The 26,512-nt window shown below is 42.8% G+C and overlaps 1 protein-coding gene across 1 annotated transcript; it reads right to left on the bottom strand.

Moving 5' to 3' along the window:
* Window positions 1-114: 114 nt before the first annotated feature.
* On the bottom strand, window positions 115-17,657 carry TULP3 (TUB like protein 3). The gene is made up of 11 exons (XM_063447741.1): window positions 17,562-17,657; window positions 7,327-7,378; window positions 7,033-7,201; window positions 5,546-5,848; window positions 4,871-4,974; window positions 4,522-4,719; window positions 3,865-3,977; window positions 2,324-2,438; window positions 1,940-2,038; window positions 1,680-1,851; window positions 115-452 (listed from the first exon to the last, which is right to left on the bottom strand). The coding sequence occupies exons 1-11, from the start codon at window positions 17,594-17,596 to the stop codon at window positions 319-321; spliced, it is 1,494 nt and encodes a 497-aa protein (XP_063303811.1). The 5' UTR covers window positions 17,597-17,657; the 3' UTR covers window positions 115-318.
* Between the last annotated feature and the right edge of the window lie 8,855 nt (window positions 17,658-26,512).

Below are 26,512 nucleotides of genomic sequence, written 5' to 3'. Positions count from 1 at the left end.
TTGGAAGGCAGTTGTAAAGCTAAAGACATTTTATGAAAGAGTAAAAAAAAAAAAAAAAAAAAATATATATATATATATATATATATATATATATATATGATGTGACTGATTAAATATTACTTTATAACCTTTTTTTTTTTTTTTTAAAGATCTAAAAAGGTTTTGCATTCTTATGAAACATGGAAGGCACAGTGGCTAATTGTGCCCACCCAACATTTGCGAAGAGATATTACACTCCTAGATCCAGATCAACATTGTGGCAGGTGAAGATGTGGGTAAGTATGACGGATTGACTGTAGTGGACGAAGCAAGTGACTCTCATTCACAAGCAAGCTTGCTGTCAAAACTAGAGAGGGCGACAGAGAAGGCCTGAAGAGCACACATAGGGAAGTTGTAATCCAGAGTGAAGATGTCTTCAGCCACCCGACCAAATTGCATAACTATATAATCAGCTGAAAAAAAAAAAAGGAGAATTTTTTTGTTTTTTTTGTAAATGGAAAGTCAAGAAAAATAGTTGTTAAATGTGGTTTGAGTTCGACCAGCATGACAAATTAATACACTTATAGGAAATAGCAGGACTCTATATCCTCTTAAGGTTTTCCCCTCACACCAATATGTGTATGGGAATGTAAGGGAGCACATAATACTATTCTGTGTCTACTAGATCACATTTTATACTGAGTTGGGCTCCTTCTCCTCCGACATCAGATGATGGGGGAAACCTAATGCGAATGTGCAGCGAGTGCTGCACATGCATTAAACCTTCTCCCTAGGAAAGTTTTGACCCAATGCTTTCCTATGAGGTTTTTCAGTATGATGGACATCATCTTGATAAACGCAAGGACGTCCAGCGTCATTTCTGTGAAACTGCAGGAAGAGCCTCTAGGGGCTGTTTTTAGTAGAAAGCCACAAGAGGCAATTTTAACACTGCAATGTAAACATTACAGTTTCTCTAAAACTGCAATGTTTTACAAACTAAAAACTCTGCACCTGGACCTCTTCGATGAGAAGTGGTAAGGGTGCCTACAGTGTCCCTTTAAAGTTGCCAGACTATTTGATAAACAACTGTTCAGCTGTCACAAGTCAGCTTTTTTAACCCATTCTGCTATTTACAAATTTTATTTCAACCAATTTTGCACTTTTATTCTGTTTAAATTAGCCAAAATGGCATGTCTGATTCACAAATAAATGCATTGTAAATTAATTACCTTCACTCAGTAGTTACGATATCACTGATGCTAGACCAGGGGAATGGCACCAAAAAATGTTATCCTTCCTAATGCTATACAAACCTTCCATTAATCCTATATGGAAACCCTAAGCTTCCCACCCGCAAATTATGCTTACATAAGCTGCATTTTTTCTGTTAGCAAGAAAACACTGTTACAATTCTGTATAGGTACTTTCCCCAATATCTGCAGCAATTAGATTCATTTAAAATAGAAAGGATCCATTTAGCTCAATTAGGTTAACATTCTCTCAGTGAATATGGTGAACCATAGAGGAATTTTAACAATCAAATGTAGGAGAATTAATTCACATTTAATAAAAAAAAAAAAAATGTAAAAAGCCAAATTAGCTTAAGTAAATTTGGCATTAGTGAATATACCCTAAAATAACACAATGTTGCCCAAACAGAGAAAATGAGGGCTCTACTGATGGTATGATTTGAAACTTACGGTCATTGTCATGAACAATCTGAAAGTTTTTGACAGATGCATGAGTGACGCGGCCATGGAAGTTGAGCACATACGACTGAGTATCATCATTCCACACAGGGGCTTTATTGTGCAGCTCGATTATATTGTCAAGCGACTTATTAAGCCACCTAGACACAAGGCTCTCGGAATCCTTCAAGGGAATAAAGTTTTCATTAACAGTGAACAGAGTTTGCACAGCAGTTAAATTTCTGGCAGCTAAAAGAGAACACATAACTCACATTTTCTGGCTGACAGGATATGCGTTCATCATTGCTGTTCATGCCTGGAATCAGGACTGTCATCTTTCGTGGACCTCTGAAACCGAGGACATTGGTTTCCTAGCAATCACAAGAAGATAGACCTATTATATAAATATTGCTCAACAACCGTTACATTTTTACCAGTACCCTCACTAGAAAAGAATAAGCAAAAACATAAATACTGCTAGGAGCAAATATGGAATGTTTTATAAACGACTACAAAATATACAGTGATGATGGAAGTATGTCCCTATAGAACAAGACTGTGACAGCAGTTACGGGAGTTACAGTAACACCTTTAATATGACATCTGAGTGCCCCTTCCATTATAAGTGAATGAGAAAAGAACATTTTCTAGCTTACATAACAAATAGCTGCCAGCTCTTTTCGAAACATAGAAGGATCTGTCTGTCCTCGAACTTTAGCTGGGTCTCCTCCATCATCATACACAGTAAACTTAGTACCCATTAGATTGGACCTAGAGGAATAAAGACAATATAAGGTAAAGGAAGAGTGTAATGTCTGGCAATCAAAAAGGATGAAAGTAATAACATTAAAGGAAAGAAGGGGGAACCACTAAAACTTATGTAACGTTAAGAAGTCGACCTCGAGGCTGTATTCTTGGAGAAACAATGGCATTGTTCTTCCATCAGCTTCTCCATTCAGGAAAACAATTATAAGCCAATGTCACGGTGGTACTGCATGCCTCATCTTCTACATATGGTATTACCAAGAGTGCCAAATACTTGATGGAGATGCACTATGGGAATAGGCACGCTGCTCAACGTATGGTATAAGTGCCCAATGATAAGGCCTTTCTGGTGCCAGGTTTAGGAGTCTATGACATAGATTGTGGGTGATGGGGGCGATTTTACTCCCAAGGCTATGCTGCTCAGACCTTTCGCTATCTCTAAATGTAAAAAAGCCCTCACTAGGCATTTTCTCAGTGCAGTAAGAGTACTGATCCCTGCACTCTGGAAACATACAACCTCTCAGAGATTAGGTAAATGGATAGCCAAGATGGAGAAGATTAGAAATATGGAGGCAATTATAGCAGCTCTATATGGCAGAGAAGAGGGGTTTGGAGAGATCTGCCTTTCGTGGTTGGATTTTATAGCATGGGAGAGGGATAACATGAACCCTCCTTGCTCTTGGTACCCTGGGATAGGCACATTTGGAACTGTTGAATTTGGTGCGGGGCCCGCACCATCACAACAATGTCTCTTTTTTTCTTTGCTTCTCCTATTTTATTCTCTTCTAATTACTTCTCTACTTGCTCTCTGGTCTCCTATTACTACTGTCTACTCGTAGCATAAATTAATTTCTACCCTAGAATTAGGTGATCTACTTAAACACTAGGTTCATTCATCTAGATAAGCCTTGCTACAATATTAGGTAAGTTGGGCTAATACATTTACTTACTGCTAAGATTCAAATAGCAAGCTGCAATCTTACATAGATGCACTCTGTCATTAATGGTCATACTCTGATAATGAAAATACACTTCATGTAAATAGCTATTAAATGAACATTATAGTGGCATCTAAAATCTGTCCACCTTAATTTTACCTATTACTTTCATTTTCTGTGGAAACATAAACCATGCCCCGCTTGTTGATGATATACACCATGAATAGACAATTCATGTATATCTATGTATATCTGCTTATGGGGTACTTTCGAAATGATGTATTCTATTTTATAGCTTAATGGAACCGAATGTCATTGTCATAGCTTTTCTTGTTTCATTCATTTTAATGTTATAATTTTTACCAAAAAGGATATTGAATTAAATAAAGATTGTCAAAAAAGAAAAAAAAAAGAAAAAGGAGAGAACAGAAAAAAAAAAAGTCAAGGAATGAGGAATCTGCCAATATCAAGAAGAATACACATGCCAACCTTACCGTAGTTTGCCCACAAAACTATCTCCTTCTCTGGAAAGATCAGTTGGATCAATAGACATGAGGTAATTAGACGTTTTACTTTTTTTCCTCTTCCTACCAGCAAGAAGAAAAGCCTTGGGAAAAAAAAAAAGAAAAATTACAATGTGAAACCAGAGAAGGCCAAAGTAGACATCTGCCTGAAGGTGCAATCTACTTAAAGGTGCAAACCTTCCCCAAGGCTCTCAAGCTGCTACTGCCGTGCATTATCTACAAAATTACAGATTAACTGGACTATTAGTGCAGCAGAGAGTCCTGTTTTTTTTGTCAAGAGGTTCTAAAATTGGATGGCAGTCATATTGTGCAGCTAGAAATAGTTAAAGTTGACGTTAGAGCCTCTCCCATGTGTGTATGCATTTGTTTCAATGATGAATAGTTCCAAGTATATTTCATTGGGGTTTGCAGCCTATGCCACATCTGTAATTATGTAAATTAATAGAGGTCCAGGCACTCCTTGGTTCAAGACAGGCACTTATACTATTCAACATCTGTAATTATGGTCATAATAATTTGCTTAAAGCTGTTGGTGAGGTTTATGGTCTCTCCCCCAAATTAAAGCAGTATTTAGTTCTTCTAAACAATGTCTCAACAAGCTGTGTTCATTCCTTCAAGCCCACTGACCTTCCGGTTATCATCCCTTTCAAGATGCATATAGTATGTGGGATAGAGACCACGGTCCATTCCCTTCTTGTCGCGGGTAATACGGCATCGAACAGTGATTCCACGTGGAGCAGGACGCAGCACAAACTCTTTCAAGTCACCCACCTCAAGCCCATCTCCCGATAGACCTATCTGTGCAGTCTCTGCAGAACCCACATCCTAAAAAAGACATCAAAACATTAAGACGGTGTATGAATCAAATAGCTATGAGAAAGGCCCACTATATGTACTCCTAAGAATTAATTGGATCTAAACAGATAATGGCAACTGGTTTGGTAACTGAAAAACAAGAAAGTCTAAGAGTACTCACTGTCAAAGATTTTTTGCTAGATGCTGAACTTGGCCGTGTACTGCCAGACTTTTCCTCCTCTTCCTCTGAGGTTTCTTCGTCGAAATTTAGGCTGTCTGATATACCTGTAAGAAAGAGAAGTGCACATTTTCTCATATATAGGGCTCTGGAAAAAAAAAAATACACACAAAAAAAAACAAAAAAACACACTTGGCCAAAATTTACAGGTAAAAATGCAAATCGATGGTCTGAATTATAAAGAATTCGGCCTAATCAATATTCTGGAAATGTAAAACAACATTGGTTTTCGTTGTACTGACCCTATTCTGTATACCACTCATGCATTTCCCTTTCTTTATTCTGTACCCATCACTTTTGCCTTAATAAAAGAAAGATTGACACAAAAAAAAGGAATTCTTAGTGGTTAAATTATAGATTATATAATGGGATAAACTTACCTTTACAATATCAGGGTAATGTTTTTAATATATGAAGTAATTGAACTAATGAACTAGGCATTCATTAAAGGAAACTATGAGGGGTACTTATAAAGAGTTCTCCTGGGACAAAGTCCTAAACATTCTGCAACCATTTCACTGGTTTCCATGGGGTATGTTCCAGTTTTATAACTTTACCAATAAACACTGTTTATACATTACTCAGTGTGGCTTGGGATTTCAATGCAGTAAACCGAACCTCTATCCTGGAGCATCTCTTGGAGGACACGTTTAGAGACATCTGGTTCTGCTTGGATCTTTGTCTCTGGCAAAGCAGGTCTGCGTTTCCCATTGCTGGAACTAGGCTTTTCCTCACTGGATGTAGGCCTTGCATTTTCCTCTCTGGAACCTGGCCTTGAGCTGGCTGCTTTTGTGCTGGTCTGCAGAATGTCATCATCATCATCAAACTCATCATCAGTGCAGGTCTCTCCAACAGACAGAATATGAACCTTGTTGCTTAAATCCTGGTCTCCACAGAGGAATGCAGCTGGACCATCAATGCCTATTGATAAACACACAAAACATTTTGTAAAGTTTACGCTGTGTGCACTCAACTGACCAGGAAGGGGCAGAGTTATGTACTCCATCTGTCATTGTCACAAGGATGTACAGCCCCGGTGGCAATTAGCTTCAATCATTAAAAAACCCTATAAATTAAAGGGACACTATAGTCACCAGAACAACTACAGCTTAATGTAGTTATTCTGGTGAGTATAATAGCTTTCTGCAGGCATTTTCATGTAAACACTGTCTTTTCAGAGAAAAGATAGTGTTTACATTGCCGCAAGGGACACCTCCAAGTGGCCACTTCTTGGATGGCCACCGGAGGGGCTTCCTGGCTCAGGGCTGCACAGTAAGCAGCCCTGCCGTTCAGCGTCCCCACGCTCTGCATGGAGACGCTGCATTTTCCTCATAGAGATGCACTGATTCAATGCATCTTTATGAGGAGGTCCTGATTGGCAAAAACGGCATTTGGCCCCACCCCATGCCAATTTTAGCCAATCCAATGCTTTCCCTATGCACCCAATGGGAAAGCATTGGATTGGCTAAAAATCGTCCATTTCGATGATGCCACAAAGGGGGCGGAGCCAGCGCCGGCAGACTGGTGCGGCGCTAGAAATAAGGTGAGTTTTAAACTTTTATAGGGGGGGCAAGCCACCAAAATGGTGGGTCAAACACTATAGGGTCAGAAATACATGTTTGTGTTCCTGACCCTATAGTGATCCTTTAAGCCATCTGTTGGATCTAGAGCCGTGGTAGACTGAGAAGTTTAGCACAGATTTTATTATGTTGCCCAGAAAAGTTAATATTTAGTTTTTAGAAATGAAATGTTTCTATAAGTCAGCCTTAAATGCAGATTTAGAGAGTGAATGGTATCATGCTGAATGAAGGTTATCGTGTATAACTAAGGTATACTAAGGGGACAGAGTTCACAAACCATACCCATTACAAAGAACTAGAGTATTTAGAGTGCCCCTTTAAGATATATACTTAATGTGACATACAACTGCAGTAGTGGAGTAAAAGATAAATCATTGGAGAAGGAATAATTACATAAAAATACTTTAGTACTGTAACCCGCATTCACCACAGCATAATTAACTCTAGTATAACACACACGCACCTTACCAGTTTTCCCAATCTAATCAATTTTTAACTCCCCCAAAAGACCCCAGTGTTGCTCACCATCCAAGATTACATCACACTGTACAGTTCCTGTATTGGTATGCTGCACCAGAGGGGCTTGCTCATCATTCTTTTTGGGCTTGGAACGCCGATGCCTGACTTCACTGTTTGGTACGACCATAAGTGGCTCCTGCCTTTTCCGTCTTTGCTTCTGCTCCAGGAGAGCTCTCTAAGGCCCGATAGGAAGATGTATTAGAGCAATTGTTTAACCATCTACATGATATATATGTTGCACACGTAAAAGACACCGAGATATACTATGCCATGTCTTTGTAGAATGTCCCTCCCCATTACCTGGTTATGCAGCTTTGACTGGCGAAGTTTTGCATTTCCATCTTCCAAGATGCTGTAAAATATTAACAATACATTATCTAGCATTAGGTAATTAAGTGACAACAGGCAGTGTATGCAATCAGGTTTAAGAATTGCATAGGAGACAAGTAGATATGATATAGATTATTTTAAGCAAACAAATATGTTTGAATGTCTATCAGTTCCTGTCCAAATCTGAGATGATTAAATTGCGTATACGCAGAAGTAAATTCACACTGACACATGGAGTTCAGGTTAAAAGAACTTCGAGAAAATTTAATGGCATCTGGTTAAAAAGCGGGCTCGCAGACCCTTATAAGAGCAAAATTACATCATCATAGAATATCAAGATAACAACAAATAAACATCATTAATTGGGTTAGGTGTTAAGTGGCTATGTCAATACCCACCCATCAATATTATTAATTGGCTTAAGTGTTAAGTGGCCGGCTACATGACCTCCCACCGAGAGGTGGCGTCATCTTGGACACGGGTGTGGACACGATGGCCCAGGCGCCATCTTGCTAGCACGAGGCTTTAGGCGCAATTTTGAGTAGTTAGTACTGTTAGATTCGAGGTCAGGTTCAAGGCTTTTTAGTGAATGGACATTTCATTAGTTCAGTTCTCATGATCTAACTATGGCATACATTGTTACATATTACAGGAACTTGACAATTCCGGTGTTACTCATATCCTTCTAGAAAATGCATTCTCTTGCTAATATTCTAAATGCTGTTAGGAAAATCTGTCATATAATGAAGTTAATGGAGTTAATGGGGAAATTTAATAAAGGTTTTAATAATTCTACAACAGTTACATATAGAGGTATGTGTGTTAATAAGCAGAGTATGTGTTCTGGATATCTGTGTTTTATATAAATAAAACAAACTCCCCTATTTCAAACTCCAATAAGTAAGATATCACAGGGCCCTTGGCAAGTTACCAGTTATGCCCCCTCTTCATTCTTCATATAAAGATGGCTAATGGGATCAAAAAGAAGATAATCTTCATGCACAGCACCTGCAAGGGTAGGATTGTTATCCCCTCCCACCCACATTGCACTCTCTCCCACCTTTCTCTGTTTCATATAGTTTTATTTTATTAAACCCTCCGTCACCTTGACAGCCCAGGGCATGTGCTTTGAGCCAGCGAAATGGTCATGGCCACTGTGATGACAGAGGGGTGTGGAAGATCAGTGCCTGGAACTTCGCTCAGCCCTGGATTTAAGGCGAGTAAAAGCTTTCTTTTGCAGGTTTACAGCAAATCAAGGGGGTTGGGGCGAGCCTTCTCCATAGAGTTGAATAGGTCATTTTATACAGAAAAGGTCACCCCCTTAAAAGACTTGGAGTAACTCTTTAATGCAGAATATATATTATACCAAGTGATAAAACGCTGTAAAATATAAGTTAAAGCGGCTCTGTCACCCACTCAAAAAATAAATATTACAATGAATTTCACTGAAATTCCAACTAAGTCAAAAGATATAATAAGAAGCAAGTACTATATTTCTTCTGCATTTTTCAAAACTCCATGGAAAATTACATAGTTGATGCAGAGTCTGGTTTTAATCCATAAAGGGCATAAATCACCTAACATTCCTAAATTGTTTGGAATAACGTGCTTTAAAACATCAGGTATGATGTTGTATCGATCATGTAGTGTAAGGGTTACGCCCGCTTCACAGTGACAGACCAAACTCCCCGTTTAACGCACCACAAACAACTGCAAACAGTCCATTTGCACAACCGCAAACTCCCAATTTGCACAAAGCTGGATACCAAGCTAGCCATGTCCCGTTCCTTGTCCTCACTGATGACATCATCATCATCATCACACCGTATGTCCATGTGTGTAATGCTGCCTGACTGAGACATATCCCTGTTATCTACATCCTCTGGCAATAATGGTTGCGCATCACTCATTTCTTCCAACTGATGTGTAAATAACTCCTCTGACAGATCAAGTGAAGCGGCTGTGGTGCTAGTGTTGGTGGTGGCGGCAGGCGGGCGAGTGGTAACTTGAGAGGTGCCCGAAGCTAAGCTGGAGGAGGATGGTGCGTCAAGCTTCCGAGCGGAAGCTGTAGAAGATTGGGTGTCCTGTGTTAGCCAGTCAACTATGTCCTCAGAACTTTTTGAGTTCAGGGTACGTGGCCTCTGAACACTGGGCATTATTCTAGGGCCAAAGGGAATCATAGCACCACGACCACGACGGCCCCTGCGGGGTGGCCTGCCTCTGCCTGTCATTTTTTTTTTGATTAGTGGTACTATGCGTGCAAGCTACTGTGACAACAGATATGAGTGGCACTGTGCACTGGCAGAAGTTGGCAGAGTAGACGCTGTAGGTCTGACACACACGCTTGCAGACAACTAACTGCTATTCAATCTATTACAGTCAGAATTGTATTTTTTTTTTTTAAATGTACACTACTGTTACACCAGATATGAGTTGCACTGGTGTGACACTGTGCCCTGGCAGGCCCTGAAACGCACACGTGTGAAGGAAACTGACTGCTATTATATTACAGTCAAAAAAGTTTTTTTTTTTTTTTTTTTTTTTTAAATGCAAGCTATTGTGACACCAGATATGAGTGGTGGCACTGGGCAAGTGGGCACAGTATACGCTGTGAGCCTGACACACACGCTGGCAGGCAGGCAACTGCAATTAGATTACACAGGAAAAAAAAAAAAGCAGACTGATGTTCTAGCCCTAAAAAGGGCTTTTTGGGGTGCTGTCCTTACAGCAGAGATCAGATGAGTCCTTCAGGACTGTAGTGGACACTGAATACACTAGCCTAGCTATCGATTTGCCTATTAAATCAGCAGCAGCTACACTGTCCCTCCTCTCACTAAGAATGCAGCTTCCGGGGGGCGGGGCATGGCTGTCATGGAGGAAAGACGCACTTTGTGTGAGCTCCCTCAATATCTCACTTTAAGCAGCTATCAACAAGCGAATTTCACCCCAGAAGGGGATGACCCAGCAATGTTGCTCCTACCCTGACCGACCCGACATGCTTAATATCGGTCAGCAACTCGACAGAGTCTTACTTACCTCCGCGTGGCAAGTGTGGCCTGGTGCTCACCGGGCGGGAGAGGCGGCCGATCTCCCAATCCTGGGATGCCCAGGAGCAGCTACTTCCCGGCAGGTGCTCCGTCCCCCCCCCCCCCTCGGACCGGTGGGGGTTATCCCGGTCCACCCCTGAGAGGCTGTCTGGAGCTAATGGATGCACAGAGCACAGCCGCCCAGGCTGACATACTCATCTGCGACTCTCCCAATATGGCGGCAGCCGCGTGTCCTCCTGGTACCAGCAAAGCATGGCAGGATATTGACTCTAAGCTGGACATACTCTTTAATCAATTTTGGAAGCAAATAACAAGCAGGAAGCCCCAACAAGCTCCACCACAGCCCCAACAAGCTCCACCACAGCTAAGCGAAGCACTCCCCATTAAAATCCACCAACGCAAAAGGCGTCGAAGACGGGACCGGAGGCACAAACAGAAATGCAGAGCCTGCCTCACGTCAAGCACTCGCCTCCACCTTAAGCCACCACAATCCCGCACCGGACGTGAAGCACCACCGGGACAGATCCAACCACCCGAAAAAACAAGCCTCCACCACCTCAAGCCGCGAACCCGGCACTCAGCCAGAGACTTGCCTTTGTTGTTCCAGGTATCAGGGACTCCCAGGGTCTGCACCTGGCGCCCAGAACGGATCGGATGAGCACAAGCAGTAAACAGCAGCCTGCCAAGCATGTCCCACTATAGCCGATCCTCCACACCATGCCTTTGATCACATGAACTGCTCTCTGCACATTAACTAATCGTAAAATAGCAAGCGTTTAAACATGTCATTATTTCGCCTCCTAAAGAGTTTATTGTCGTAGTTCCTTACATGCCTTTACCTTAACCGTTCATGTATTATATTATTCACTAGTCTCATCTCATGGGGCGACTCACACTTGATTTATAACTAGTGGTGGAGCTGCTGATATAAATACACAGTTGAGAACGTGCAAGCTACACCCTAAACATGACAGCCATCTTTCACAACAATGTACTGCTATATACTCATACCCTCAGTGCAACTAGCCATGATATACGCACGTTAAGCCTAGCATGCTCAAATATAACACACTTCTAATAAAAAAAAAAGAATGCAGCATCCGAATGAATCTAAAATGGATGCTGTCCAGGAGGTGGGAGGGTCTGGGAGGGAGGGTCTGCTGCTGATTGGCTGGAATACTGAAATTCACTTTGAACTTACTTCACTAAAATCTGGACATCAAAACTGAATTCAAAATAGTAGATTTAGAAAAGTTCTCCAAAACAATTACGGTCTCAGCTTGGCTATTTTAGCCTCACTTTTACCATTCAAATTTCAATTTGCTAAAATTTAGAGTTTGGTTGAATTCACACTTTAGTTATTCACTAGCAGGGATATTGCCAAGAGTGGAATGACCCTGGCTGAAGCACTGAGTGGGGTCCTGAAAATACTGGGTCTGGTTTAGGCATCCTATTTTTGGTCCAGAGTTCCCACAAAATATTAAGAGTTAAATAATGCCTCCAATTACATAATTGTAGAAATGGCACTTTATTGCAACATATTTGGAGTTAATTATAGGGCACCATTTGGTTGTATTGATGTAGGTGCAGGTTCAAAATAGAAGGTGTGAATTTAGAAATATATGTTTAGATTATTTTCATTTACATAGCCCCAACATATTCTGCAGCTCTTTACAATTATAGAATGGGGATATTTGACAAGTAATTGATATAAAAAAAAGTAAAGGTAAAGTAGGCTCTGCTCAAATGAGCATTCAATCAAAGATCTTGAGTCCTTTACATAGTTACATAGCTGAAAAAAGACTTGCGTCCCTCAAGTTCAGCCTTCCTCACATATGTTTTTGCTGTTGATCCAAAAGAAGGCAAAAAACCTAGTCTGGAGGGGGCGGGGCCTGACCGCAGAAGGGAGCAGACGCATGTCGCTGCTGCTCCCGCAGCTAACCCGACCTAAAGCCGATTTCCGACAAGCGGAGGCCGCGATCAAACTTACGGGGGTACCCACTCGACAGGGGAACCCGAGACCTGCAAATAGACACCACATACGTGGATTTTGGAAATGGGTCGGTGCTCCCTAATGCTGCGGCCTACAAGCATGGGGGCGGTGGGGGAGGCGGCCGCTCTCTCGCCGTCCACAAGCACTGCAAGGCAGAATCTGAGCTCCCGTTCCCCCCCCTATGGACCGGCGGGGGTTATCCCGGTCTCTACCAAGCGGACACACACAGCCCATCGAACTGCTGCCGACCACTCAAGCCTGGGCTCTGGATGTTACAGACCCGGCAACATGGCGGACGCAACCCACCTCACGAGGCCAGCCCCACTAGACAGGCGGGCTAGAGCCGAAGGCAAGGATGACAACCTACCTAACTGCCAGAAAAGCAAGCCAGCCGCGTCTGGGATGGTCCCCCGACGACTGCCAAAGAGACAGAATGAGAAGAAGCTACGGTACCCCCACTCCTTGGCGACCCTAGATTGGCTCTACTCGGCCTTCTGCGAACTGCTACACATCAGGGGAATGCCCTACCCTCAAGCGGCCCGGGCGGTGGCCTCGTGGATCCGCCCGGAGACCCGCCGTCGCCACTATGGAGCCCCACTACTGGCCCTCAGGGCGGCCGTCCAACCACTTCAGCTCCGGCGCAAGAGGTGGCGGGAAACCGTCCACGCCGACCCAGTTACTCACAGCCGCATCCACAAACGCAGTAAGGGCGATCCTAAGCAACCCCACAATCCCAGCAGCCTGCCCAAGCGAAGCACATCAGTCCGGCAGGTTCCCATAAGAAGACTCAGAGCTGAGATTGAGCACAGGGCTGCAACAAAGGGGACAGCAAAACAAGAGCAGGATACTCACCAACCCCTACTAGCCAGCATGGAAGAGTGTGGGAGATCCGCAAAAGACACCCCCATGATGGCCAACTATAAACCCCCGATGGGCATAGGCTGAAAAGGAGGCCCTCAAAAGGCAAGTGGGGCTGAACGTTAGCTTATACCAAGCACCTCACAAGCCCTACCAGCCCCCACCCTGACGGATCATACGGGACTCTGTGTATAGGCTGATATAATGGAACGCTCTCCCTATGTTTTTATTCCTTGCTCTCTTGTTAACCCAGATGGTTACAGCACACAGATCACTATGTTTTATATGCCAGTTGAACTCATAGTAACACTACCCTACACGAGAATTTAAGCTGTTTAAAAGGCATACACACATCGATACTTATCTTGGCTGCTCATTTCCTTATTGTCAGTTAGCCTAATCTGTTGTCTCATCACGATATACTATTTCCTGACAAACGCTTTCTTCGTTTTCCTCACTATACATCACAATTGTACCTAGCATGTTCCAACGTAATACAAAAAAAATGTGCAGTTTTCACGTGCCTATCTGAATAATCTGTTGACTAATCTATGCGTGCTGTTGTGGCACTCTTGCTATACTTGTAATTTTTCTTGCACAGTAAAAATAAAGAATTTAAAAAAAAAAAAAAAAAAACCTAGTCTGAAGCGCTTCCAATTTTGCAACAAACTAGGAAAAAAATTCCTTCTTGACCCCAAAATAGCAGTCAGATGTCTCCTTGGATCAAGCAGCTATTACCCCACTAATTAGAAATTATATCCCTGTATGTTATGTTTTTGCAAGTATTTATCCAAATTGCAGTTTAAACATCTGTATGGACTCTGATAAAACCACCTCTTCAGGCACAGAATTCCATATCCTTATTGCTCTTACTGTAAAAAAACCTTTTCTTTGCCTTAGATGAAATCTCCTTTCTTCCAGCCTAAATGTGTGACCTCGTGTCCTATGTATAGCCTTGTTTATGAATATATTTCCAGATAAAGGTTTGTACTGGCCCCGAAATTATTTGTATTAGGTTATCATATCCTCTCTGAGGATACATTTAATTCATGTTAGGGTTGGACATAAGGTTTGGAGTAGGGGGAGAGGGGCTTAAATCAATATATGAGAAAATGTTCATAAAATGTACACTTGGTCTTAAGCCCATAGTCCAGGGATAGGCAACCTTCGACACTCCAGATGTTGTGGACTACATCCCCCATAAAGCATCATGGGAGGTGTAGTCCAAAACATCTGGAGTGCCGAAGGTTGCCTATGCCTGCTAGTCTTTTTGCCAAATAGCAACACCCTGTGTACAAAACGTTTAACTGTAGCAAATTTAAATTTAAACTACAAAACTGAGGTCGAAAATTTTTTTTGCTTCCCTGTGATGTCGTATTCTGTGCTGCCTCCTGAATACTAATAAAGCTTGAAAATGTCATCACATGGTAGGTGGTGGTCATTAGGTTGACACATGTTTGCACATTAAAGTACGGAATTGGAAACGTCAGAGCCGGTTGTCCTTGTGAAAGACAGTAAGCTGCCCATATATTATGTTGATGCGGCTATATAGATATATATATACTAGAGCTTTAGGATGGTCTCTTTACTTACGGTGTTGAAAATAATTCTCCATCTCTGTTAGTCACAGCTTAGCTATTTTAGCCTAAACATTAGAATTCCGATTTCAGTTTCACTGCAATTCTCTGCTAACTGAATAAACCCTAGTAACAATTGTGGTGAAATGAACCAAACTGAAAAAATTAGGACAGAATAACTACGTGTATTGGAAAAGAAAATAGCATACAATTATATCTATACATTGTGTTAGCAGATTTTCTAGCAAATGTACTGAATGGTAGAAAAAAAATATATAAATAGGTCTTCAACCATCTGTCAGTCATTTCTTTGGCATTTAATTGAGTGAGCTGGTGAAATGAGTGAGAAGGAGAGCAGCAGGAACATACACTGTGGCTGCTATAGTAGTACCTTATCCAGCGCTGTTAGTGATGGCTAGGGAGTTCAGGACAATGTGATTGGAATTACTCAGTTCAGATGCATGTTGACAATATTATGTATTGAATGCATTTGGGAGTGGTTTATGTTAAAGTTAACCAGTCATGACAAGATTACTTTATTACTTTATTACTATTATATACAAAACGTTTCAATAAACTTTTAATCTCACAACAATTCACTTTTTATTAAATAAACCCCTAAACCTTCTATGTTAAAATGAGAGAACATACCCGAATATGGGGATGCGTTATTTCTGTTTAAGAATACAGTGTGGGTTTGCCTGTGTATCGGGGAGAGGGTATTTCTGGATAAGGATACAATATGGGGTTGCATGTGAATCGGGGGCTATTTCTTGATAAGGATACAGTGTGTGATTGCCATAGTATGGGGATGGGTTATTTCTGTATGAGAATACAGTGTGGGTTTGCCTGTGTATGTCAGGGAGAGAGTATTTCAATATAATTATACAGTGTGGGATTGTTGTCTGTAAGGATACAGTATGTGGTTTCCTGAGTATTAGAGAGGGGGTATTTCTGTATAAGGATATGGTGTGTGGCTGTCAGTGCATCAGGGAGGGGTTATATGGATACAGTGTGGCTGGCTGTGTATCAGGGAGGGGGTATCTCTGTATATGGATACAGTGTGGCTGGCTGTGTATCAGGGAGGGGGGTATCTCTGTATATGGATACAGTGTGGCTGGCAGTGTATCAGGGAGGGGGGTATCTCTGTATATGGATACAGTGTGGCTGGCAGTGTATCAGGGAGGGGGTATCTCTGTATATGGACACAGTGTGTGGCTGGCAGTGTATCAGGGAGGGGGTATCGCTGTATATGGACACAGTGTGTGGCTGGCAGTGTATCAGGGAGGGGGTATCTCTGTATATGGACACAATGTGTGGCTGGCAGTGTATCAGGGAGGGGGTATCTCTGTATATGGACACAGTGTGTGGCTGGCAGTGTACCAGGGAGGGGGTATCGCTGTATATGGACACAGTGTGTGGCTGTGTATCAGGGAGGGGGTATCTCTGTATATGGACACTGTGTGTGGCTGGCAGTGTATCAGGGAGGGGGTATCTCTGCATATGGACACAGTGTGTGGCTGGCAGTGTACCAGGGAGGGGGTATCGCTGTATATGGACACAGTGTGTGGCTGGCAGTGAATCAGGGAGGGGGTATCTCTGTATATGGACACAGTGTGTGGCTGGCAGTGTATCAGGGAGGGGGTATCGCTGTATATGGACACAGTGTGTGGCTGGCTGTGTATCAGGGAGGGGGTATCGCTGTATATGGACACAGTGTGTGGCTGGCTGTGTATCAGGGAGGGGGTATCTCTGTATATGGACACAGTGTGTGGCTGGCAGTGAATCAGGGAGGGGGTATCTCTGTATATGGACACAGTGTGTGGCTGTGTATCAGGGAGGGGGTATCTCTGTATATGGACACAGTGTGTGGCTGGCAGTGTATCAGGGAGGCGGTATCTCTGTATATGGACACAGTGTGTGGCTGGCAGTGTATCAGGGAGGGGGTATCTCTGTATATGGACACAGTGTGTGGCTGGCAGTGTATCAGGGAGGGGGTATCTCTGTATATGGACACAGTGTGTAGCTGTGTATCAGGGAGGGGGTATGTCTGTATATGGACACAGTGTGTGGCTGGCAGTGTATCAGGGAGGGGGTATGTCTGTATATGGACACAGTGTGTGGCTGGCAGTGTATCAGGGAGGGGGTATGTCTGTATATGGACACAGTGTGTGGCTGGCAGTGTATCAGGGAGGGGGTATCTCTGTATATGGACACAGTGTGTGGCTGGCAGTGTATCAGGGAGGGGGTATCTCTGTATATGGACACAGTGTGTGGCTGGCTGTGTATCAGGGAGGGGGTATCTCTGTATATGGACACAGTGTGTGGCTGGCTGTGTATCAGGGAGGGGGTATCTCTGTATATGGACACAGTGTGTGGCTGGCTGTGTATCAGGGAGGGGGTATCTCTGTATATGGACACAGTGTGTGGCTGGCTGTGTATCAGGGAGGGGGTATCTCTGTATAAGGATACAGTGTATGGCTGGCAGTGCATCAGGGAGGGGGTACCTCTGTATATGGACACAGTGTGTAGCTGTGTATCAGGGAGGGGGTATCTCTGTATATGGACACAGTGTGTGGCTGGCAGTGCATCAGGGAGGTGGTATCTCTGTATATGGACACAGTGTGGGTTTCGCTGTTTGATAAATACACGTTACAGGGTTAGTGTCGGGGATATAATCCCCGCTCCTACCCCCACTCTCTGCTCTGATCCCCCATCCTCCCCGAGTACCTCGAACCGTTGCGGTAATCCCCGCTGGTCTCCATCTGGGCGCAGCTATCCCGTTACCCAGAGTCCGGTCCCCTAGCAACCGGCTACGGCCGTAACGCTTGCACCCTGCAGTATGCCAAGCTCTCATTGGCGGACAGCGCACCGCGTCAGAGTAACTGGATAGAGCTTCAGCCAGGAGTGGGGTGGGCGGGCCATGTGGAATGTCTGGGGTAGACGGGTGTCAGGGGAAGTTGAGTAAAGCTCACAGGGAGACAGACAGACACCAAGGAGAACTTGGCCTTTTTGTGGCCACCAGGCGCTGGACTTGCCGTGTTACTCCTGGGGGTCAGGATGTGTCTGTTTGGATGGAGAGCAGTGCAGAGAACACGTAGAGGACTAATGGGAGTAATGTATGCTGTGAAACTGTTTTAGTAAAATGCGGATTGCTGGGAATTCAGAGCAAATTTCAAATTCAAGGCCAAAACAGTCAAACTGCAAATAGAGCAGACTGAGAGAGTTTGGATCTAATTCGGCTATTTTTACCTAATATCTCTGTGTTATCCACGGTAGGGAGAATTGTGGGGAATTTAAAGGATCACTATAGTGCCAGGAAAACAAACTAGTTTTCCTGGTACTATAGTGTTAATAGTTCCTCCCGCCGGGCTGAAGGGGTTAAACACTCACTTTTCTCCAGTGCTGGGGACTCTCCTCCTTCCAACGTCATCGGCTGAATGCGCGGCAAGAGCTGCGCGCATTCAGTCAGTCCATAGGAAAGCATTTCTCAATGCTTTCCTTTGGACGCTGGCGTCTTCTCACTGTGAAAATCACAGTGAGAAGCGCCTCTAGCGGCTGTCAATGAGACAGCCACTAGAGGCTGGATTAACCCATATGTAAACATAGCAGTTTCTCTGAAACTGCTATGTTTACAGCAGGCAGGGTTACCTTAGATCAGGGTTTCCCCAATTAATTTTTCCTGTGGAACCCTTTGACATAGTGTATCAATATCGTGGAATGCCAGTGTGTATGAATCTGACACACATACACACTGGCAGATAGTGGCACACAGATATACACACACTGACACAGATACACACACCTTGACACACAGTGTGTATGTGTGTGTGTGTCAAGGTTTGTGTATCTGTGTTTGCATGTGCCGGTGTGTGTCAAGGTGTGTATATCTGTGTTTGTATGTGCCAGTGTGTGTATCTCTGTGTCAGTGTGTATATGTATCTGACACACAGATATACACACACACTGGCACACAGATACACACTGACACACAGATACACACACAGTGACATACACACACTTGCACCCACAGTTACACACTGACACACTCAGATACACACAGGCACATACAAACACACTGATACATACTGGCACATACACACACAAACACTTAGATGCACACAGTGACACATACACAAACTTTGACACAGAAACACACACTGACACACACACATACACTCTCACTGACAAACACACATACACTAACTGACAAACACACTCTTTTACAGACACACATACAAACACATATACACTCTCATTGACAAGAACAAATACATTCTCACTGACAAACACACATTCACTCTCACTGACAAACACATACAAACTCCCTAACAGACACACATACAATTTAATTTTTTTACATTTTACTCCACCCAGCCCCCCTACCTTTAGGAGTGCTGGCATGGAGTCCCTGGGGTGCAGTGGGGCTGCCTGCATGAAGTCCCTGTGGTCCAGTGAGGATGGCTGCAGCTTGGCAGTCGGGAGGTCTGGCAGACAGGTGAGTGGTGGAGGTGGGCGGCGATGGAACAGTGAGCTCTGATCTCCCTGCTCTGTTCCCTCGCGCGCCTCCTTGTGATGCCAGAGCCGGACTGACATCATATTCCGGCTCCGGCATCACTGCTGTGCGCGCGAGGGAGCTGAACAGGGAGATCAGAGCTCACTGTGTGTTTTGTCATCACTAATGACAAACACGCCCCCTCTCAAAGTAAGCATGTTGGTTCAATGCTCTTCCAGGGCAGAGAAAAAAAACCTGTATTTGTTCTGCACAGCGCAAGAAAATTTAATAACATGCTTGCACTGTGTTTCCTTGCAACTTGTCTTTGGTGTCTCTATAAATGACAAAAATGCCAGGAAAGAGTATTGTGCATGTGTTTGGAGCCTGCTTGTGGAATTGCATGTGTGTAGAGTGAGCTGATTGTGGTGTGGTATTGTGTAATAAGGTCGGTTTTAGTCATGTTGTGTTTGTGGTGTAATGTAATGCATATGTGGCTAGGAGCTGTAGAGAATGTGTTTATAGAGGATGTAGCAAGTGTGTGCATACAGGCTATAGTGTGTGTGTGTGTGTATGTGTATAGGTGATGTAGTGTTTGCAGAGAGTGTGTGTTTAGGGGTGTAGTATGTGTTTGCTTACAAGGAATCTAGTGTGTGTGTGTGTATAGGGGATCCAGAGTGTGTATGTTAGGAGTGTAGTGTGTGATATATATATATATATATGTGTTTGGAAGTATTGTGTATGTGTGTGGTGCAGTGTGTCGGGGGGGAGGGGGTTGTGTATGTGAGGGGTGCAGTATGTGTGTGTGATGGATGCTGTGTGTGAGTTGTGATGTGTGTGAGGGTGGTGTGGGTGCTGTGTGTAATTGATTTGTGTGAGGGTGATGTATGTGTGGGTGCTGTGGGTGATTTGTGTGTGTGTGTGTGTGAGTGCTGTGAATAGCCGCATGTCTATTCAAGTGGGCCAGTAAAGGAAATCTTTGATCTCCCCACCGGCCCATCATTGAAAACAGCGGGGCCGGCGCTTGGATAGTGCCGGCCCTGCATAGACCGGCAGAGGAGATCCTGTGATCTCCCTGCCGGCCTCGGCCCATGGCCCCGCGGCCCACCGGGCATTTGCCCGGTGTGCCCGATGGCCAGTCCGGGCCTGCTAGGCCTATAATTTCGAGGGTGATGGTTTAACCCCTTAAGGACCAAACTTCTGGAATAAAAGGGAATCATGACATGTCACATATGTCATGTGTCCGTAAGGGGTTAAACTACTTGTCTCATTTGGACAATCTAGGCTAGAATTGCCAATAACTCAAAGTGTGTTTTGTCCATTTAGATTTGGCCAGTAAATGATATGTATTTCTAAATGGTGTTTGCAGTAAATACCGTCTTTTCAGAGAAAATGCAGTGTTTACATTAAAGCCTAGGTATACCTCCACTGGCCACTGGAGGTGCTTTCTGGAGCAGTGCACGCTCTGCATGGAGGCACTAAACTTTCCTAATAGAGATTTATTAATTCAATACATCTCTATATCGAAATGCTGGTTGGCCAGGGTGGGGTTTGGCAACACCCCCACCCTGCCTCCTGGTCGATCTAAGCCAATCCAATGCTTTCCCTGTACATAGGATTGGCTCATATCATCAATTCTGATGTCAGCCAAAGAGGCAGATCAGGGGCAGGGCCAGCAGTCCATTGAAGAGCTGGAAATAAGGTAAGTTTTAACCCTTTCTAAGGGGGCAAGCCATCTAAATGGTGTTTTTAACACTATAGGGTCAAACCTACTAAATGTTGCAATAGTGAACACACACTCACACACACTGCCCCCTCACACACACATAACCTCACACACAGAGCACCCCTCGCACATACAGCACCCCTCACACATACTGCACTCTTCACACACTCCACCCCACTCCCACATACAGCACTCCTCTCACTCACACTGCACCCTTCACTCACACTGCCTCCCCACACAGACTGCCCTCCTCACACACAGACTGCACCCCACACCCACATACAGCACTCTTTACACACACTACCTTCCTCACAAACACACACACACAGCACTTTGCAGACACAGATGGAAAAAAGTAGAATAGAATATAAAAAAAAGTAGATACATTTAAAGACATATTTTTTAAAAAAAACTCCTTTCTAAAAAAATTATAATAAATTGCACTTGCGCTATAAAATTAGTTACTGTGGGGGCGGAGCCGAGTAACTGTCTAGACGCACTCTACCCGAGCTCCCGCAGTGCAGATCCAAAATTAGCGGATTACCCGAGATCAAATGCTGCAATCCACTCAAGAACCGGCTCGTAGGCAAAAGAAAGCAGCCACGATCATGCCGACACCACATGTAACGCCCGACCTGCTCAGGAACCGTGGCAGCAAGATGAGGCCTAGTGGAGGCAAGGGGGAGGGACGGCCGCCTTCCCGCCAGATGCCACCCGCAATGCACGAGTGCAAACCACGCACCCCCCCCCTATGGACCGGTGGGGGATATCCCGGTCCCCATCAGGTGGAGTGCCCCGAACCCCACACCCGACAACAGGCAAAAAGGCCTACACAAGCGAGAGGGAGACGGGTGCACCTAAGATGGCGGCTCAAGCAGGCAACACAGAGTCTACCAAGCGACGACAACGCCCTGATATGGCAGATACCGGGAACCTAGCAAGAGACCCCATAACAGTGGCTTTTGAACGCTTCTGGGCCAAGTTGCAGGCGTATGTGCAGCATGAAAAACCTCGCAGACACCCTACCACGAGGGCTGGAGTCGCAGGTATGCGGAAGAATGGGGGTCCGCCTCAGGGCCACTCTACGACCCACGCTACCACATCACACACCCGTGGCCCTCCCGGGCTGAGAGCAATACGGGGCGCGCCCCAGAGGTGCCGTCCACACTGGCGGAGTACAAATAAGCGACTACCCAAGCGGCCTAGCAAGACTCCCCGCACCACCCCGAAGGGGTTGAACCTGGGCCACGATGGCTCCCAGGCTCACGGCCGACTAGCACCAGCTCTCGCACAGCTCCGGGGCGGGAGGGGTTCCCCGAGTCTGAACCACTGCGACACTACCCAACTGAGACGTAAGCCAGGTAGAAGACCCACAACCGACCAGGCTGTATGCCAGCAAAGTTCATCTGCTCTAGAAGCCTACCGATCCTGCTGTTGCAGGTACGTGACCTGCGGAGGGCAAATCCGAGACACGGTCAAGGGACAGCCTACCCAATTGTGGCAGCACCTGCTTCACCGCACGAGAGCAGGGGTGAGGAGCCCCATCGAGGAGGCTGGAGATAGCGGAGACGGGACTTACCTGACACAAGGCATAGGCTAACGGGCCCGCAAGATGTGCCTGCTGAGTGGCTACTTACCCAGCATAATGTCGGCATCACATATGGGACTTTGAAGGACTGTATGTTGAAGTACGTTTCCTACTGCCCAGTGGCATTTCCTAGTTGTTTGCCTCACAAGTTTTAGTTTGGCATGTTTCCTCATATAGTTCATATCGTTAGAACTCAACTCTAGATGTCACTTAATTTATGCTTGCTGCATTGCATATCTACACCAACGTAATGTATTTTACAGGTCACTACATACACCAATGGGTTAAATCGCACTTAACTGCTTACTAGCCTACATTGTATATTTAATTGCCTAGGGTTACTCACATATGTCTACTGCATAACCTAAGGTCAGGTAAATGTAAATCCATACATAGCAAACTATGGTACCAAGCTTAAACAGCATGCATAGTACAGGGGTTAGATAACATCCCACTGCTGAATAATACTATAACTCCTTAACCATTCACTAACCTTCAAGCAGTGAGTTTATTGACACAAAGTTTTCTGCTACCCCACTTAAACTCAACTTAAGTGCAAATTAATGTTATTTTAGGTAAAGCTTGTTCCCAGTGGCCTCATATCTTGTTCAATCTTGAACAAGCTTAATATCTTGTTAAGCATAATCATTTCTTTGCCTAGATAGTACAGTAATGATACTTTACACTATAAGCAAGAGCTAGATACGCTCACCTAGCATGTTAATTCCACAGGTTCCAGGATTAACCAGTTACTATCCTACTAAACACTATATGTAGACTTTCTGTGTAACCATGTTTTTTCACATAAAAAAAAGTGCTGTTAATGATGCCATGATACTGTAAAATATGTATTAATCCATCGGCTTGAACCCGCTATTGTGGCGATACAAGCGTGTGTGTTAAATCTAAGCACTGCAAAAATAAAGAATTTTAAAAAATAAAAAAAATTAGTTACTGTGTCACTAGTGGGTGGCAAGGAAATTTTACCATCAACAAAGATACAAAACGGGGCAGTAGGTATAAAAAGGTTGACTATCCCTGATCCACATTGATTGTGGGAATCTGTTTCTTGAGCTATTTTTATTAAGTTGATTTTCATTATTTTAAAGGTATATATTTTTAATACAGTTTATCTACTTCCTCCCATTTCATTTATGTATTTGGAGCGCACATACAATATTTGGAGTTTTGATTCTCATGTAATAAAGTTGCTCTTTTTATGTTTGTTGCTGCCCACTTTATTTCATACTTATAAGTATAATTTATATGAAGTCTATTAAATTAGGTGTAAGGAGCATGTAACATGTCTAGGATTTCAGTTAATGTTTGGCAGTTAGAGGCCACAAATTAAAAATACAGCATCAAACTGCTATGGAGGTATTCTTCAAAGATACTTTGACACTTTTCTTTTGACTATTGTCAGGGTATTTATATCGGCAGACATTTTGTGCTATGATAGAAATATAAAGTGTATATTCTGAAGTCACTTTGAACAGACCAGACTCCATTTTGTTATTTTCAAGTTAACAAAAGACACGGAATTTCTATCCTTTCTCTAAAACTTGCCAGAGCTAATGGAATGTATAGTATAAACAAACCAAGTGATAAGAGACTGTCTAAAATGCTAATGGATAGAATAAATTATAAACCCAGACATAGGTGACAGAAGATTAAATAATTAAATTTTACTTTCTATATCTAACAACGTCCCATTGTAGTGGAAGTTGAAAATTAGTTCAATAACTGTCATATTAGGAATTACTGCAGAATTTGGAGACACATAGTCTGAAGAAAATTCAAGGAAAGGCTTTGAAATGACAAGTGAAGATAAAATATGGCAACATATAGATAAGCCAAAATGACGTCAAAATAGCCACCAGGAAAAGTTAACTCTTTCCTGGATAGGTATGTTTAGTGGGACAAGACTGCCATCTAGAGTCCAAATACTAAAATGGTTACCTAGAAAGGAACCACATCCACAGTGTTCCCATTGGGTTATTAGCCAGTGACGAACAGAGAATCTGTCTCTTTAAAAAGTGAAGACAAAGGGAAGAGAGGGAGATTCAATCGGCAATCAGAGCAATCAAAGATCAAGGAGGTATGCAGTCGGGGGCAAAAGAGTCGGAAGCAGGCAAAGAAGAAAAGACAGAGAAACATTCCTTGACACTTAGCTACCTGAGAACATCTGGTGAGAATATCTATTTAACTGGTAAATATACTGGCCTCATTTAATTAATTTAAATTAATTAATATTTTCTAATAGCATGATATATGACTGGATAAATCACGATCAGATTTCGATATTCAGAAATCTTAGTTAACTAAAGTATATATTTATAACCATTCCATTCTGCAGATGGAATTAGGATAAGTATGTATTTATGTGACATATCACATGTTAGCATATCGTGACATTTATCCAGCTGTATTGATTTGCTATAAATAAGATTAAATATCTGTTTAGACAAATTAATAAAATATTAGCTTGTAGAATTATGTAGATTTCTCATTTGATGGATCCAGGAAATGACTAATGACTGGTATAAATGTTATTTTATTTAAAATTACATAAGAATAGATCTTAAATGCCTAGAAGAGGTCTAGCCAGCATTGAAAGTGTTATTCTGTCAGCTAAAGCTTTTATGACTTTACGCTGCAGCCCTAAGGAATTCTCTTCTCTCTGTGAAACTTTCACTTTGTCTCTGTGAAGCCTATCATAAATCTTCTTGACGGCTAATGCTGTAGATTCTAAACTACGTTAACCAGTAGGAGATGTTTTTATATTACCATTTGTATTGCATACTCATGTTATACTGAATATTCATTGATTATTGTCATGCATGTTACTCATTATTATTTAAATTGTTAAAAATAAAAATGTATCTATTTTTATAAACAATTTGTGATTTTAATTATATGATATACATTTCACTTACACGATACGATCTTTGGGATCTGAGAATTAAAATAGTGGGTAATTCTCTCTGTTTACTATTATTATCCCATAAATATCCCCACACTATATTACCACCAATCTGGGGTAAATATTATAGAAGTCATGTGTTTTTCACTTGTTTGCTGAATACTTTATAAACTTGATGTGTGCTACTATAATAATAATAATAGTAAAAAAGAAACAACAACAAAAACATCAAATTGTGTTTCTAAATGCCACAATATCTGCTCACTGTGTATCTGTGCCAGGATAAAAAACTTATTGGGCTGGATTTACTTAGTAGAGTAAGACCTTTGCTTACCAAATAAATTCATCCCTTGTCTATGGGATAATTGCTATTCAGTAAACACGGTAAAGCCTTACTCTACTAAGATAATTAAGCCCATTATTTTATGAGTATACAGTGGGGCATTTCAGGAGTAGCAACTTTATTTTCAAATGACCCCTACAAAGCCACAATTTCCAAAAGCAGACATGCATGTTAATCTCAATAATATATTTTGCAACATATCTTCATGGATGCTTTTTTTTTCTTCAGCATTTTTAAAAGGAGTATAGTCTTGTCCCTGTGTATAGTAATCTGCCCATTTTAGTATACTTCAGTTTACAGTTTTAAAGAAGGGTCTACCTCACACTTTGGTACATCTAAGCAGGTTCAAAATACTCAGTGAATGCATATAAATGAAACCTTGTGGCACATTTGATTTTTTTTCTTCTCAGGATTGTTATAATGTACAGTTGCAAGAAAGAAAGAAAAAAATGCAGAACCCGCAGTTCCCATGTAGGACAAATAAAGAACAAATGTATTTGTGTAAGCATCTGTAATACGTGGGCTTGCAGGCCCCAAACAACTAAGGACTCGCAGGTCCTGAACCCTTTCACATGTCCAGTATAACAGTAATAAGTAATTTCTCAGGTC

This window comes from Pelobates fuscus, chromosome 3, assembly GCF_036172605.1.
Source record: "Pelobates fuscus isolate aPelFus1 chromosome 3, aPelFus1.pri, whole genome shotgun sequence".
Lineage (NCBI taxonomy): Eukaryota > Metazoa > Chordata > Amphibia > Anura > Pelobatidae > Pelobates > Pelobates fuscus.
The sequence above is the reverse complement of the archived record's forward strand: the minus strand, read 5'-3'. Positions and strand labels throughout refer to the sequence as shown.

Excerpts from the sequence above, each read along its gene's own strand:
- TULP3 (XM_063447741.1), bottom strand. The coding sequence starts at position 17,596 with ATGGAGACCAGCGGGGATTACCGCAACGGTTCGAG. Across the intron at positions 1,852-1,939 it reads TATCCTGTCAGCCAGAAAAT|GATTCCGAGAGCCTTGTGTC; the intron begins GTGAGTTATGTG and ends ATTCCCTTGAAG. Across the intron at positions 453-1,679 it reads GATTGTTCATGACAATGACC|CTGATTATATAGTTATGCAA; the intron begins GTAAGTTTCAAA and ends TTTTTTTTTCAG.